Consider the following 17719-nt stretch of genomic DNA (forward strand, 5'->3'; position numbering starts at 1 on the left):
AGGCGCTAGTTCCCACCACATCCTCACATTAGCAAAAGCTAGTATCTGGTAACAGAATGTTCCAAAGTAGTAGAACCCAGGGCAGGAAACTAAGACAGCCTTTTGGAATCATGAAGAAGAGTGAATGGGAGAAAATATAGTGCAGTTTCAGGACTGCAGATGGAAGTAGGTTACAAATTCCCCTTATCCAGTGGGACACTTGGGAGCAATAGTTTTGAATATGGTTTAGAATAAGAATAAGCCTCTTTTAATTCCAAAAGGTGGTACATAGCACTCCAGTTAAGGGTCTGGCCAGCTAAAAGCATAGAAATATAGTCCTAAAATATGCTAAAATGATGTATGTACTAAAATATGCTAAAAGGAATGTACTTTGGTTCTTTGAAAAACTTAAACATACGAACGGCAAAACATGTTTTCACTAGTTGTCAAAAATAAAGCAAGGAAGGAGTTCATACTCTATTCCACAGAGGTTTGCAGAAGGCACAGACAAAAGCTTCTGATAGTCTATATTGTGGTTGAGGCTAGTTCTCAGAAAAGCCCATATCTTTCTGGTCTCCATGCTAGTTAAGAGTACCTCCTGAAATGTTTAGCAAAGTCCTTCTCTGGCCCTTCCTCTTCCTCTCAGTTTTGATCACCGTCCCAACTCAAATTAAAAATTTGAGGGATTGAGATTTACAATCCCCAAATAATCTTTCATTAAACACTCAGTCCTAAGTCCCACCATGCCCCCCCAGTATACCCATTATACAGAATGTTATACTCAGTCTAATGAGCAAAGTTGTAAGAATAACAGGCCAAAGGTAGAATATCCAAAATTGTAAAAAATATATTTCTCTTCCCTCCACCCCACAAGTGAAAGGTTCTTTGGTACCTATAAAAGAAAATTATTATTTTCTTTTTCCTCCCCTCCAACAAAAGTTCTGCTTTCCAAACAACACATTTGTAAGCATAAACTTCTCAGAACTTTTTTCATGTACTTCTTTTCCAGTGGTTTCACATAACCAGGAATAACAACTTGGGAGATTCTTTCATATAGGAAATTTAACATAAATACCAAGGTCTCCCTGTAGGTCTTTCTTTACCTCTTCCTCTGACAAACTCCCAGAGTCAAGAAATTGGCCAGAGCTAGAGAAAAGTAACTGGTATGACTGTTCCAATGCAAGCTCACAGGTCTTCCCACGAGTCCAGGGCTTGATTTTTCAAAACTGTGGAAGGGGTGTTCCCAGAATGATTCCAACTTGATTTGGGATTATGGCTATCATACAAATCCAATCTTTTGTAACTTGTAGAAAATTAACAATAAAAGGCTAGTGAGGCGGCCAACTCACAAATTCCAACGACAACTGGTTTCGACATTCAATTGCTGACAGAAGACCTGACACTGAGGAACAGAGAGCACCTCTTAAGCCTCTTACGTTAAGGGCATTGAACATAGAGGGTGTCTCTGATAATTCACAAAATGCATTCTGAAGTCATCTAGAATGGAGATTGCAATCTTCTGTGCTTGGAGATCTGCCTCACTGTGCTCCCGGATGTCACACAAAAGTGGCAATCCTTCTTCTTCGACTAACATTTTGCAGTATTTGCTGGCTGAAAGAAAATCAAGCAAAGAAACTTGATGGAGAAATTAACATTTTAAATATTCCCAACATCCATTCACCTTTTTAAAGAAAGGGTACAAAGGTTTAAGCTCTTTGACACAGGAGTTAACAGATAAAATGAGTCAATTCAAAACCTAAATAATGCTTGGCTTGTGTAGTGAGAAGAGATGATTATTTTAGTATGTCTACTTCCAGACAACTCTATGCTTCAAATATCTTTTATCACAAAAAACACACATTTCAAGTTTAGGCAGTATGTTGAGCTAGATAACCTGAAAACACCAGAAAAAATTTTAAATGCACAGTTGAGTGTACAAAGCAAAGGAACTGTCCAGGAGCCAAACACAAAGAACATAAAGCACCTAAACTCATGTAACCTACCCTGGAGCTATCCTGGGGCAGAAAGCGACTGTCAGTTCCAATAATCTAGGAATTTAGATTTTAACTTAGGAAGTTAGAAGAAAAATCAGTGCATAAAGCTGGTCCCTCAAAGGGCTAGGCAAAAGAAGGAATTAGACAATGAAACATCTTTACCTTGGCCTGGGTTCTAGGTGGGTATATAGGAGTGGGGAGGAGAAGTCTTTCCTGAGAATTCATAACCACAGTCCCAATCGGGTATAGGGTTTCAATTTACACTACCTACATTTTCTGGGAACCTTTGAGCTGAGAAACTAATATAAATATTAGTCCAATCCCAGGGAAACCTCTAGAGCACTTGACAGAAGCAAATACAAAACTGTGCTGAAGGGACATGTCCACAATTCAGTCTAAAAAGGATTCTCTTAATCATTAGACACAAAGAGAGAAATAATGATTCAAAAACACATTTAAGGCTATTACCAAGAATACAGCACAAAGAAACAAAGACATGGAAACTACTTTTTTAAAAAAGGTTGCAGGATGTGTAGGATATAATGAGAGAAGGTACAAGATACTTCTGATAGATGTTCCACAAGAAAAGAATAGAGAGAATAGGGGAAAGGTAATATTTTAAAAGAAATGGCTGAGAATTTTCATCAATTTTGGAAAGTGTAACCATGACCTGAAATCCAGAGGCCATATAGCAAAAGCTTGACTTGTAAACACAATGAACAAAGTGAAGACAATAAACTCCTTCAAATTAGAAAGAAAAAGACCAACAGCAGACAGAAAGTGAACAAACAATTCAAGGAAAGGAAACGACTCTTGAAGAGAAGAAAAGATGGTAACCTCACTTATAACACACGTCAAATGAGACTATCACTTTCACCTGAGATTGGCAAAATCAAAAAGTTCAATTAAATGTTTCTGCAAGAATGTAAGGAAACTGGCAAGCTCTCATACATTGCTGACGGGAATGTAAACTGGTAATCGACTCTAGTTGAGCAATAGCTATCAACATTACATATGTTCATAACATTCTGACTCAGCAATTCTAAGTATTCTGCAAATTAACTCATTTGCAAAATGATGTATTTTATTTAACAAATGCTAGGTACTGTGGTTGTATTAATACTATGCTATGTACAAATGCTAGTACTATGAGCCAAGCAATGTTTTAAATGCTTAACAAAAATTAACCCACTTAATTCTCATAACACCCCTATGAAATAGATATTTTTATTCTCATTTTATAGGTGAGAAAACTGGAACACAAAGAGGTCAAGTAACTTGCTTAAGTTCCCACAGTTAGTAAGGGGCAGAAACTGGCAATAGAGCACAGATAGTCTAGTTCTGGCATCTGTCCTCTCAATTACCACACATGTGCACCCTTCCCTTTCTATTTTCACTTTATATATATATATATATGTATATGTGTGTGTGTGTGTGTATATATATATATATATATACACAAGTCATTATTCATTGAACCAGTGTTGGTAATAGAAAAGATCAGAAACAACGTCCATCTAAAGGAGACTGGTTAAATAAATTATTATATCAATATAGTGAAGAAATACTGAGCAGTCTAATTAGTAGTGGTGATCTGGAGTCAGATCACTAGGTTAGAACCCTGGCTGTAGTTCTAGAACCAGTTGCTAACTTTTAAGTATGGGCAAGTGACTTAACTTCTCTGTGCCTCATTTTATCATCTGTACTAGGTGGATAATAATAACAGTGCTACCTCCTTCTAGTTGTTGTGAAGATGAAATATGAGTTACTCGTAAAGAGCTTACAACACTGCCTGGCATACAGTAAGTACTCAACTAAGTTTTAGTTGTTGAGTTACTGCTGTTGTAACTGAATATACTGACGTCTATTTCAGGGTTATTCTGACCAAATGATCTGCCTATATCTATTCATACACCAGCACCATTCACAGTACTTTTTTATAATTTAAAGAGAAGTGTTAGGGCAAGCTCCTAAAAAAACATTTTTCAGGCCGGCCCCGTAGCTTAGCAGTTAAGTGCGCGTGCTCTGCTGCTGGTGGCCCGGGGTTCAGATCCCGGGCGCGCACTGACGCACCGCTTCTCCGGCCATGCTGAGGCCGCATCCCACATACAGCAACTAGAAGGCTGTGCAACTATGACATACAACTATCTACTGGGGCTTTGGGGGGAAAAAAATAAATAAATAAAAATTAAAAAAAACAAAACAAAACATTTTTCTTGGTCAGTTCTTTCCTGTTTATTCTGCCAGATTAACTTGAGAATAATTTTCAGATCCCTCATCACTCATTCACTTGAATTATATTATACCCATAAACTGAAAAGAATTGACATCTGTATCTTAATAAGTCTTTCTATCTAGAAATATAGTATGTCTCGTAATTATTTCAGGCTTTTAAATCATTTCTCACAGTTTTCTGCAAATAGGTCTCATTACTTGTTAAAGCTATTTTTAGATATTTTATACTTATGTTGATAGCTAAACCTTTAATTCTAAAAGTTATCTCTCGGGCTTTTTTTTTTTCCCTTTTTCTTCCCAAAGCCCCAGTAGATAGTTGTATGTCATAGTTGCACAGCCTTCTAGTTGCTGTATGTGGGACGCTGCCTCAGCATAGCCACAGAAGCGGTGCATCAGTGCGCACCTGGGATCTGAACCCAGGCCGCCAGCAGCGGAGCGCGCGCACTTAACCACTAAGCCACGGGGCTGGCCTCTCTCAGGCTTTTTAGTATAAAATTATAGCTTATATTTCTTTTGTAATAAAAGTAAAAATTTTTACAATAATCCTTAGCAAAGGATATATGCCAAAAATTCTCAAAGGGTAATTTAAACCAGCAAAACATGCAAAAACATTTAATCTTGCTGGGAAACAAGTCCTGACCCCTGGCCCCCCAACCTCCCACAGACCATTACAGAGGCAGAGCTATGTATTACTACAGGAAAAGTATTCATGATAAACTGTTGGGGTGAAGAGAGCAAGCTATAGGATAGCATGCATAGAATGAGACCATTGTGTTTAAAAACATTATCATATTCATATACAGTATAAACTAACTATGGTATGCACGTACACAGAAAAGTATCTGGAAGGATAGTTCTAGTTATCAAATTATTAACAGTGCTCGCCTGTGGGGGATAGGAGTGGAAGCAAACTTTCACTCACTATGTTGCCTGACATCCAACCCCAGATATATTATAATTCTGCAGCATTTTTTAAACTAACAAAAACATTTTTTCAGTTTTGTTTTAAAAAGAGCTAAATTCAGGAAACAGGAGAACAATTTTTAAAAATTCCATCTTGAACTTCGTCATTACACAGAAAAAGAGCTAGAAAACGGTTTTGAATACATACGGTTTTTACTGCAGACATGATACATAGCCCATAGTGCCCAGAGCTGAACCTCTGGTTGAGAGAAGTTGCCAAGAAGCGGGAAAAATGCCTTGAAGGATCTAAAAAGGTACAAAGAAGATTCAGAACTCAGGCTAACGTCAGGGATATAATAATAATTTTCAACCTTTTCCCCACAGGGTTAATTCCTCACTGAGACAGACATATTGTTGAACGTATAATGGGAGCTAGCATTTAAGAAATTGCATTCTGTGTTAGACACTCTATACATTCAACATCTCATTTCATCCTCAATCCTGCACACTGTCAGCCTCATTTTACAGCAGAACTAAATTGAGTCTCAGAGATTTTCTAAAAGTGATTTTCCCAATATCACAAAGAAATAGGATTTGAACAGAAGGCTATTTGACTCTAATATTTTATCATGTACCATGTGTAAGAAAAGCACAACACCATCATGAAATACCTGTAGGTCACCAATGCTGTCATCTTACAACTTGAACTTGGCCAATTCTGGATGGTTGCATACTGTACAAAAAAAGAAACCAGGATTCTAGTATTGTATTCTATCATTTTTGAAAAATCATAATAGGCTGTTTCATGTCATTTATAATTATATATATATATGAAACAACATAAATTTTCAAAATATGGGAATGATTACGCAAATTTGGGTATACCTACTTGCCAAACTATCAATTAGATAACCATTATATATGTAGAATATGAACAAAGTCATGTGGAAAACAATGCAATAAAAAGGGGCTTCTGTTTAAAGATGGAGGACTGAGCATGCACCTACCCCTTCCCTAAATCCCATGAACAGAGTAGTATAAATGGTTTAAAAGAAAAGAAAGCAAACATACAAAGAACAAAGCAAAAGGAAAATGGTAACTGATTTAATAGATCCACCACTGAGGAAGGTTAAAAAACAAACCAATTTTAACAGAACCCCCAAGAGACTTAAAAATTTGGCACACTAGGTACTTCAGGAGGTGAGATTAGAGCTGGGGTTGAAAATAAGAGGACTGGTTGAAAGTACCAAAGAATCAAGACTCCCAGGTCTCCTTTTCCACCCCTAACAAAAATTTCTGGACTGGGCAACTCCGTGAACAATTGAGGGTGAGAGTACCATGCTAAAAACAGAGGGCTGAAGTGAAAACCTCAATACTAAATGCTGAGACTCCTCTGCCCCGACATCTCTTCCTCTAGTGGGCTTTCAGACTGTTAGCAGCCAGGCTGATGGTTTTCAATCAGAAGAACAGAAGATTCTTCTTCAGGTACATTCCAACCAGTAGAGACAAAAGATCTAATGACACTGATATTGAGGGACAACTAGTCCAGATCACTTTGTAACAAAGCCCACAGTTGACAAGTTCTACCCATCTGCACACAGCTTCCAAACAGCCCCACTCTTAGATATGAATGGACAACTGAGGATCACCATACACTTTAAGAAAATCTGCAACATAAAGGAACAAAACAAATAGGAAAAAAAAGCAACTTGCAGGAAACAGACCTTGGAGGAAGAGGAAAACCTAAAACAAAGCAAAACTCCCAAACTATCATTAATACCTTTAAAGCGATAATAGATAAAACTACCATGAAACAAGAAAAAGATGCACTCAGAGAACAAAAATTGAGTTCCACAGGGCTGGCCTGTGGCGTAGTGTTTAAGTTCACATGCTCCACTTCAGCGGCCCAGGGGTCACAGGTTCGGATCCCAGATGCGGACCCACACACCACTCATCAAGCCATACTGTGGCAGTCTCCTACAAGCAAAATGGAGGAAGATGGGCACAGATGTTAGTTCAGGGCTGATCTTCCTCAGCAAAAAGAGGAAGACTGACAATGGATGTTAGCTCAGAGCCAATCTTCCTCGCCAAAAAAAAAAAAAAGAGTTCTTGGAAATTAAAAATATAATAGCAGAAATGCAAAATTCAATAGAAGGAATGGAAGGTGAAAAAAACTTAAAAAGGAAAACAGGGAATAGATAAGAAAAGATGAGTCTGGGAGGGCCAAGATCCCAGAAAAAAAGAGGCAGGACGGAGGGAAGGAAGGGAAGGAGGGAGAGAAGAAGGAAGGCAATGATGCGAGAAGGAAAGAGGAAGGGAAGGAGGAAGTGAAGAGAGGGAAGGAGGAAGGGACGGGAGAGAGGATAGGGAGAGAGGGAGAAAAAAATTTCCTAGAACTGAAGGTAAGGAGCTTCCAGACCAATAAGTAGCTAACGTAACAGGTGAAAATAAATCCACATCAACACCAAAGCACATCACTGTCATTTCCAAACACTAAGGATAAAGATCTTAAACCTTCCAAAGAAAAATGGCACAGCGTTTCTCAATAGTGATATAGAGAAGTAAGACAACAGAGCAATGATTTAAAAATTCTGATGGGAAAATATTTCAAAACTAAAATTCTATACCCAGCCATTTGATCAACTAAATATGAAGGTAAAATAAAGGCTTTTTCAAACAGATAAGATCTCAAATTTTCTCCTTCATGCTTCACCTTCTTAGGAAGCTACTGGAAGCTATGATCCAACAGAATGAAAGAGTACACCAAAAAAACAGGAAGGCACACAAATCCACGCAAATCCAGGAAACAAGGAATCCAACACAAGAGCGGCAGAGAATCCCCAGGATGTCAGTAAAGGAATATCCTGGATGACAGCGGTATAGCAGATGTACAAAGAAAGCAGACCAGATGGCAGACAGACAGATGCTCTAGGAAAGACAACTCTGAGAAGCTGAAGTGGACAGCACATGCGTGAATGTACTAAAAAATTTACACTGGGAGTATAGGGAAGGGTGTGCATAGGAACAGTGAGAAAAAGAATCTTCATTTTCCAGAGTGGGAAAATGAATTAGTAGATAAGGCCTAAAACTGAAAAGTCAAGAAGTAGCAACATTTGTTATTTAGGGATATGGAGGTAAATAGCTTAGAAAAGAGCTGAAAGTGGGAAAGAGAATTGGAATAAGCCATATACAACGGTTTGCATGTATAACTTTTACGAAAGAAAAATATCAGAAGGAATGCAACTAAATGTTAAAGAGAGGTTAGCCTAAAACTGAAAAGTCAAGAAGTAGCAACATTTGTTATTTAGGGATATGGAGGTAAATAGCTTAGAAAAGAGCTGAAAGTGGGAAAGAGAATTGGAATAAGCCATATACAACGGTTTGCATGTATAACTTTTACGAAAGAAAAATATCAGAAGGAATGCAACTAAATGTTAAAGAGAGGTTAGCTTTCGGTGGTAGCGTATGCATGATTTACAATATTTTCTTTACACTTTTCTGTATGTTTCCCATTTTCTACAATGAACACATATTTCTAAAACTCTTCTGATCTAGAAAAATAAGTGTTCTGCAAGAAGAGGTTACTCTGGATTTTGTAAAGAGGATAGTTCTTATACCAGATCTTGGAGAAGAGCAGTCCTCTGAAGGTCACGGGACATCCAGGGCTGGCTGTCAGATGTCAGGTGGGCTATGATGCCTGCAGCAAAATAGCTGACTTCCATTTCTTTGCTATGGAGCAAGCTGCTGACATGCTTCACCACATCTTCTGTCACCAGCTTAGAAGAGAGTTCTCTGACTTCAGCTATGTTGTTCTACAGGTCAGATGGAGCAGACAATATCAGGGACAGGAAAGGAGGGGAGAATCAGGAATTGGTTCCTCTCCCTCTCCTACTGCTCAGGTCAGATACATTCAGAACACTTAGTCCCATCCTCCTCCCTCTCAATTAGCCTAACACCCACAATTCCACCCCTTGATGATGAGGATGATCAGTAATAATAAATCACTGAGGAAGCACTTACTAAGTGCCAGGCACTATACTAGATAGACAAAAATGTCTTTATCTGCCTTACCTCATTTAATCTTTAAAACAGTCAAACAAAAAAAAACTCAGCAAGACTGACTTGTCAGATTCACACTGCTAATAACTGGTTGAACCAGAATACAAATCCAGGCCTGACTCAAATACTTAACATTCCTGGGGGCCTAATATATGTTTCATTAGCTTGAAATTTATCAGTAACAACGAAGGGCAGGTAGTATTTTCTTTATTTTATGTATGTATTAGTTTTCTATGCTGTGTAACATATCACCACCAACTCGGTGGCTTAAAACAACATACATTTTTTCCCTCACAGTTTCTGTGGGTCAGGAGTCCAGGCATGACTTAGTGGGTCCTCTACTCTGAGGTCTCAACAGACTGAAATCAAAGTGCTGGCTGGGCTGCATTCTCATCTGGAGGCTCCACTGGGGGGGAATCTACTTTAAATTTAACTCAGACTGCTGGCGGGATTCATTTCTTCGTGGCTGCAAGAATGACGGTTTCAGCTTCTTGCTGGAGGACACCCTCAGCTCCTAGAAGCTATCCATAGTTCCCTGCCATGCAGGCTTCTCCCTTCTACAACCACGTACTTCATGGCAGCTTGCTTCTTCAATGCAGCAAGAAAGAGTCTCTATCTAGAGTGTCTGCTAGCAAGATGGATTTACATATATATTGTAATATAATCATGAGAGTGATATCATATCATCTTTGCCATATCTATTGGTTAGAAGCAAGTCACAGGTCCTGCCCACACTCGAGGGAAGGGGATTACACAAAGACATGAACACCAAGAGACTGAAATCACTGGGGGTCAACTTAGGATCATCTGTCTACCACATAGATGAATAAACAAAGGTTTAGAGGTGAAACACACAGTCAAAATGAACACAGCACCCACTGCTCCTCCTGAAGCAGCTTTCAGAAAGTATACGGCACTACACAGAAAATTGTACCGTTTTGAGATTCCCCACACACACAGTTTTTCCGAAGACCAGCTATACCGCTCTTGTCAATAGCATGATTTCAGCAAAAACTGCAGTTTTGAGACCCCCCCCCGTTTTTCCCACGGCCAGCTACGCACTTCATCAATAGCATGATTTCAGCGGTAGGTCTATCAGACGGTATTCCCAAACAAGGCGAGACAAGATGATAGATAGCTTCCTTAGCATAACTGAGACAGACACCTCAGTTGAGGCCCAAGACTTCTCTTATAAGCTTGGCAGAGGCTACTTTTATATTAGCTTTTTCTTTTTCTTTCCTTTTTTTTTTTTGTGAGGAAGATCAGCCCTGAGCTAACATCTATGCCAATCCTCCTCTTTTTGCTGAGAAAGACTGGCCCTGAGCTAACATCCGTGCCTATCTTCCTCCACTTTATGTGGGACGCCTCCACAGCATGGCCTGACAAGCAGTGCGTGGGTGCGTGCCCGGGATCCAAACCCGAGCCACCAGCAGCGGAGCGCGTGCAATTAACCGCTATGCCACGGGGCCGGCCCCTATATTAGCTTTTTCTTTCCAAGAGTCTATGGAACAAAATGTTGAGAAGATGGGAGCCACAGGAAAATGTGGGTCTTCTTCAGAGAAAGAAACGAAAAGGGCAACCTCATAAACCCTCAGCATTCTGAGAAGCTCTCAAAAAGATAAAAAGTAAAAGATCTCTTAGGTCAACTAGTAGGATACTTAGCACTGTACAGGATATATGAGGCGTCAATCCACCTGTCTCGTCTGGCCTGATTTCCCATCGCTTTTCTTCTTTCCACCTTCTCCCAAAATTCAAGATAGTCTGTTATTACAGTGTCCCTCAAATGATTACACTTTCTCATCTTCCCTAGCCAAAAATGACCTTTGTCCCCTACTTTTTTGTCCCTTCCTTCTACTTTTCTGCACCTTCCAGATTTCCAATATTAATCATGTATTCCTCTGTGTTCCAAGTCCTGTATGTGTTAGGGATACAAAGGAAAAGACATAGTCCCTGCTGTGAAGGAGTTCACGATCTATAATCAAAGGCTCCCTCTGGACTTTGTGCCTTTTTTCTAGTATTTACCATAAAGTCAATCTTAGAGAACTATTTGTATACATGTCTAAAATCACCTCCCCAACGTTACAAGCACCATCAGCTTGAAACATTTCATGCATCTGTGTCTCCCAAAGCAACACCATGACAAACTGCAGGGGCTTATAGCATGTTTTCATTACTTTTTGTGAATCTTCACCTTTATCTTTAGGAAACAAAGAAATTTCTCAGTAACGAATACCCCGATTGAGAGGTAGTACAGAAGTATAAACAAACAAATTTCCAAAAAATTGATTGCCTTGTTAAAGAGGAAGTATAGTAAAGTGGTTAATAACAGAGGGTCTGGAGCCAGACTGCCTGAGTTTGAATTCTGAGTCTGCTTCTTACTACCTAGGTGACATAGGATAAAAAGCATCTCTGTGCCTCAGATTCTATGTCTATAAAATGTAGATAATGTGTGGTAGAGTATAGAACATAACACAATTTTTCCTATCCCTGTGTATATGCCCATTAGCAATGTGACTTTGCTGCTCCTCCCCTCAAGGGGTAACCACCTCTTTTAATCTGGGCATAATAAGTAATATGGGCATAATAAGTAATATATTTGGTCTTTGTCCCCAGTTCCTGACACAGAGCCCTTAAATCCCTTGCAATTTCTGGAGTGATAGGAGCATCTTTATACAAACGAGGCGACTCTTGGCAGGTACCTAGCTAGCTTCAGAATGGGGGCTGGTTGCCAGAAATGCCAAACCTTGATTACAAGCCTGGAACTTTCAGCCCCACTCCCCAATCTCTGGGGGGAGGTGGGAGGGGCTGAAGAGTGAATTAATAATCAATCATGTCTATATGATGACCCCATAAAAACCCCTAAATGATGGGGTTTGGAGAACTTCTGGGTTGGTGAACACATCAAGGTGCTGGGAGGGTGGTGTGCCCAGAGACGGCATGACGGAAACGCGTGCATCCCTCGTTCCTTGCCCTATGCATCTCTTCCGTTTGACTGTTCCTGAGTTGTATCCTTTATAATCAATTGATAATAGTTTCAAGTGCCTTCCAGAGTTCAGTGAGCCATTCTAGCAAATTATCAACCTCAAGACGGGGTCGTGGAAACCCCCAATTTATAGCCAGTGAGTCAGCAAGTACGCATGGCCCAGGATTTATGACTGGCAACTGAAGTAGGGGCACAGACTTGTAGGACTGAGCCATTTAACTTGTGGGATCTGATGCTAACTCTGGGTAGTGTCAGAATTGAACTGACTTGAATTGTAGGACACCAAGCTGGTGTTGGAGAGTTAGAGTAGTAGTTGTTAGAAAACACCCCATGTAACCTAAGGCTTTGGACAATGAGACATTAGAAAATGTGACGTAAGCAGAAGTTTAAGAAGCTACTTGTATAGTGAGACTTGCCTCCTATTGCTGCCCTGAAACTGCCGAGTGAAGAAGCCCACAGAGACACAAGGCCCAGCTAACAACCTGTACCAACTGTCAGATATGAGAGTCAGGCCATCTTAGAGCATCCAGCCCCAGATGAGCCACTAGATGACTGCAGCTACATGAGTAACTCCACATGAGACCAGCAGAGGCACTGTACAGCTGAGCTGAGTTCAAACTGTTGACTCACAGATTCATAAGTAAATAAAATGGCTGCTGTTTTAAGCTGTAGTTGTTCACAGCAATAGATGACTGATATATAATGGTATTTACTTTATAGGGATGATTTGAAGATTAAACAAGTTACTACGTGTAAATTGTTTACAAAAGTGCCTAGCATATAGTAGGTACTACGTAGGTGTTAGTTTTCTTATTTTTTTTAAGTATTTAGAATTAACTCAAAACAATTCACCTTACCAAAAGACCAAGTACTTTGCTTTGTATTGCTGACTCTGAAAAAGTCTGTCAAAAGAATATATAGGTTACTTTATCATGAAGACAAGAACTTGATATATAAACTCAATCCTATCTTCCCACCTCCAAGACTTGGATGAAGATTGCCAATCCTTGATTTTCAATAAAGTGCTTGCAGGCAGCTGGAGACTCATCTGTAAGATTCCAAAGTGCTTTCAAAGTAAACAAGAGGGTGACATCATCTAAATTCTCAGTAGTCTTTTGTTTTACTATTGCAAGAAGTTCCTAAAAACCAAAGAGACAGGGAGTTAGATGTCCTAATGACTGACTCAATTCCAGTATAAGGAAAGCAATAGTTAAGAAAAGTTTTAGAATCAAACCTGGATTCTAAACCCAAGTTCTACCACTTAATTGGCTTGTGATCCATTTTCTATGTATAAAATTAGTTGTACCTATCTCCTAGGGTTTTTATCAGGACTAAATTAAAAAAAAAGTTTAATGAGCACTTAATCAAGTTCTTGGTACTTGTTAATAAACCTCATAATCAAGTACATATCAGCTATTTCATTATTCATTTATTGAGAATGTTTAGTCAACACTTTCTGGAAGTCAGGCACTTAATTCAGGTAAGAGATATAGCATATAAAAAAGAGAGTTGGTTTTTCTTAACTAAATAAAAGAATTATAACTTTTAGTAAACACTCTGAAGGAAACAAATTTAAGAATTTACTTTAGAAAAGATGGGAGACGGAGACCTCCATACAAAGGTAATATGTAAACTGAGACCAGAACAAAAAGAGGACAAGCCAGCCAAGCAAGGAATTCGGGGGGGCAGGATATACCAGGCAACGAAAAAGTCTGCTGTTCTGGGCCAATGAGCAGGTCAGTATAGCAAGAGGATATCACTAGTATTATAAGGATATGTCCTAACAGCTTAAAGAAACCACTGGCTCACTTTAACAGAGATTCCAACTTACTATTTCAGATCAGAATATCTCTGGACACAAGTTAAGCTAGTATATATGCTTTCTTTCAAGCACATTAGACTGTCATGTGAGACTAAAAAGACAGCGAATTTTCACTTAACCAGCTAACGAAAAGATACATAAAATATACCAGCACTAAACAAATCCGATTATGTCTATTTTCAGGAGGAATGTTGTTGTTAGTGCCCTTGAATCGATTCTGACTCCTGGTGACCCTGTGTACAGCAGAGCGGGACCCTGCCCAGTATTTCTGTGCCATCTTCTTACATTCCAGTGCTATAGCAGACAATGGTGTTCATAGGGTTTTCATGGCCAATTTTTCCAGAAGTGGGTGGGGCCAGGTATTTCTTTCTAGTCTGTCTTAGTCTGGAAGCTCTGCTGAAACCTGCCACCATGGGTGACCCTGCTGATATTTCCAAGTCTGGTGGAAAGCTTTCAGCATCTTAGCAACAAGCAGCTGCCACAGTATGACAAGAGACAGACAGGTGCTGTGGTTCCCTGACTGAGAAATGAACCTAGACCACGGTGATGAGAGCACCCAATCTTAACCACTAGACCACAAGGGTGGGCTTCACGAGGAATGAGATGACCTCAAATATTTTACCCAACCAAGAGAAAATGTATCAAGAGATACATCACAAAATATCATCACAAAAATATAGCTGTGAGAGTCAAAAGGAGAATATAAGAGTGGTACACAACACAGGTAGCAATCATCTAGACAGCCAATAGGGTGAACGGCGGCAAGGCAAGGGAGGAAGCAGAGGAGGTGAGGCAGACCCTGAAAGTAACAACCACTCTGGCCAGGGCCAGGTTAGATGCTTTACCTATTTTATCTTAATGACACTCAAAATAATTGCCAAATATTACTCCTATGACAGATGTCTGTTTTTCAGGTGATGCCAGTTTTTCAGATGAAGAATCTGAGGCACAGAGGAGTTAAGTCAATTATCTAAGGTCTTACGGCTAGTGGTTGAACCTGGTTTGTTTTAATCTAAAGCCTGAACTTTTGGTACCACCACCTAAAACTGTTTCTCCAAGAACTACAGTGCTACTCTTCCCTCCATGTTATTTTCAATACTTGCTCTCTATATCAATATCAATATCTCTATCTCTACATGTATTCCTGTTAACATTCCCAGCAACCTCAATGTTCCTTCAACACATTATCTTGGCAAAACTCCTGCCTTAGTTAAACCCTACTTCATGACCCACCCCCAAACATCTGAATACTGAAAAGGACTCTGTCTTGTGCTTGAGTCTCACTTTCAATATCTGCCAAAAAATTTCAAAAGGGCATTCAACTGTACTTGGCAGTCCTACTATATTGCTCGATAAATTTTCTCCAGAGACTACTATTTCAGAATTCTCTCTCCTCAAACTTTAATTGCCATCTTTTTACTCCTCTCATTTGATCACTTCATCTAACTTTTCACTGAGAACTATAGCTATTCTTCCTAAAAATATCTACCAACCTACTTGCACTTGCATCATTGTACTCTGCCTTCCTTTCTGCTCCAATCAAAAGCCAACATCTTTACTTCTACTCCATATACAATTCCTGTACACACACAAAGATTTGGCACCAAAATTATTTCCCTCTGTCTTGCCTATTGCCATAAATTTTTCCCTCTTTTCAGAATTATTTTCATGAGCATAAAATACATCTTAATGTAATCTATCTTGAAAAAATAAACTACTGGCCCCACATAGTATCTTTATTTCTTTGCTTTCTTACTTATTAAAATATACCAAAAAGTTATCTCCATTTCTCACCTCCCATTTGCTCATCATTGTACTCCAACCAGGTTTTGTCCCACTACTCCACTAAAATAACATAAGATGATGAATGATTTCCATCTTGCCAAATCCCATGGTTAACTCTCTATCCTCATCTCACTCAACCACCCAATAGCATCTGACATGACTGCCCAATTTATATTAAAACATTTCTCTTAGATTCTAAGACACCACTCTCTCTTGGTTTTCTAATTCCTTTTGGATGCTCCTTCCCTATCTCTTTTTCTGGCTCCTCTTTCTCTTCCTATGTACCTATTTCAGCCCTTTTCTTTTCTTTCTATATACTCCACATTTTCTAGGTGATTGCATCCCACATCAGAACTAGGGACTCAAATTATTTCTCTAGCCCTATCCACTCCTCTGATATCAAACTGCCTACGTGACATCTCAAGCATCTCAGAAATGAACACGTCCAAAATCACTCTTGATTTTTATCCCCCAAACCTACTCACTAGATATCAAATACTCATTCTGCTTATAACTGCAAGGCAAAAGGTAAAAAGCCTTAAGAATAAATGTAAGAAGTATACAATATCAACATGAAGAAAACACCCACATACTTCTGGGGGACACGAAGGACTGAATAAATGGAATAAATAATAAACATACACTGTTCTCAGAAAGGAAGAATCAACATTACAGAGCTGTCAATTCTTCTAAGTCAATCTATAAATTTAACACAATCCCAAAGAAAACAGGGCTTCTTTGTCCAGAAAACTAGACAAGCCAATTCTGGTGTTTACACAGGAAAAACAAACATAAAAAAACTGAAAGAAGGGGTCGGCCTGGTGGTGCAAGTGGTTAAGTGCGCACGCTCCACTGCAGCAGCCCGGGGTTCGCCAGTTCGGATCCCAGGCGTGCACTGACGCACCGCTTGGCAAGCCATACTGTGGCGGTGTCCCATATAAAGTGGAGGAAGATGGGCATGGATGTTAGCCCAGGGCCAGTCTTCCTCAGCAAAAAGAGGAGGATTGGCAGATGTTAGCTCAGGGCCGATCCTCCTCACCAAAAAAAAAAGAAAAAAAAACTGAAAGAAATCCAAGGAAAGATCTTAACTATTAAAGGATTCATAAAGCCAATAAATAAAAAGTGTGATATCAGATGTAAATAGACATACAAATTAAGGGAATAAAGGCCATAGATGCAAATATATATGTGAATTTAATATATGATAAATGTGGCAATGCATAACAGTGGAGAAAAGATAAACCATTCAATAACAGCTCAGAGGCAACTGGGCAGACATATGAGGAGACAAAAGATCCCTAAACCACAAAAAAAAAATCCCAAGTAAATCAAATATTTACATGTTAAAAGAAAGAAAAAGGAAACCATAGGTAAAAAAAAAATGAGGAATTTAAAAAAATACCCCATGGAGTAGGGAAATACTTTCAAAGTGTGCCATCAATCCCAGAGGCACAAAAGAAAAGAATAAATTGAACCACATAAAAATAAAAAATTATTGCATGGCAAAACAGTCCATAAATAAAGTAAAAAAACACGACTGAGGAAAAATACATGTATCTCATATCATAGTCAAAGGCTCATTTCCAGGCCGGCCCGGGGCATAGTGGTTAAGTGCGCACACTCCACTGCTGGTGGTCCGGGTTTGGATCCCAGGTGCGCACCATGCACCGCTTGTCAAGTCATGCTGTGGTGGCGTCCCATATAAAGTAGAGGAAGATGGGCACGGATGTTAGCCCAGGGCCAGTCTTCCTCAGCAAAAAGAGGAGAATTGGCATTGGATGTTAGCTCAGAGCTGATCTTCCTCACAAAAAACAAAAAAAAGGATGGCTTAAGTCTCATCTCAAAATAAGAGAAGTGCAAAATAGAACGATGTACATTTTTTAGTGAGCAATGTTAGCATAATCACATTGTAAATACTGATTACTGATTTATCAAAAGTTGTGAGAACCTGTTGGGGGT

General features: G+C 39.3%; 1 protein-coding gene across 11 annotated transcripts in view; it reads right to left on the reverse strand.

Annotated features, from left to right (window-relative positions):
* The window catches only part of ZYG11A (zyg-11 family member A, cell cycle regulator), a 95101-nt gene that overhangs the window by 27999 nt on the left and 49383 nt on the right, over nucleotides 1-17719 (reverse strand). For 6 of the 11 annotated variants that reach the window (XR_015555742.1, XR_015555740.1, XR_015555743.1 and 3 more), the window contains exons 9-14: nucleotides 13131-13292; nucleotides 13011-13055; nucleotides 8729-8923; nucleotides 5783-5844; nucleotides 5320-5417; nucleotides 1083-1590 (exon numbers count right to left, since the gene is read on the reverse strand). Coding sequence is in view for 5 of the 11 variants with exons in the window: in XM_087445917.1 (XP_087302043.1) it covers nucleotides 1412-1590; nucleotides 5320-5417; nucleotides 5783-5844; nucleotides 8729-8923; nucleotides 13011-13055; nucleotides 13131-13292 (741 nt within the window). In the remaining 6 variants the exon portion in view is untranslated. Of the gene's footprint in view, nucleotides 1-362; nucleotides 1591-5319; nucleotides 5418-5782; nucleotides 5845-8728; nucleotides 8924-13010; nucleotides 13056-13130; nucleotides 13293-17719 lie in introns of those variants that run through there. The other 5 variants (XM_087445917.1, XM_004438627.3, XM_087445916.1 and 2 more) reach the window with 4 other exon arrangements.

Source organism: Ceratotherium simum, chromosome 22, assembly GCF_057802395.1.
Source record: "Ceratotherium simum simum isolate JZ-2026a chromosome 22, ASM5780239v1, whole genome shotgun sequence".
Lineage (NCBI taxonomy): Eukaryota > Metazoa > Chordata > Mammalia > Perissodactyla > Rhinocerotidae > Ceratotherium > Ceratotherium simum.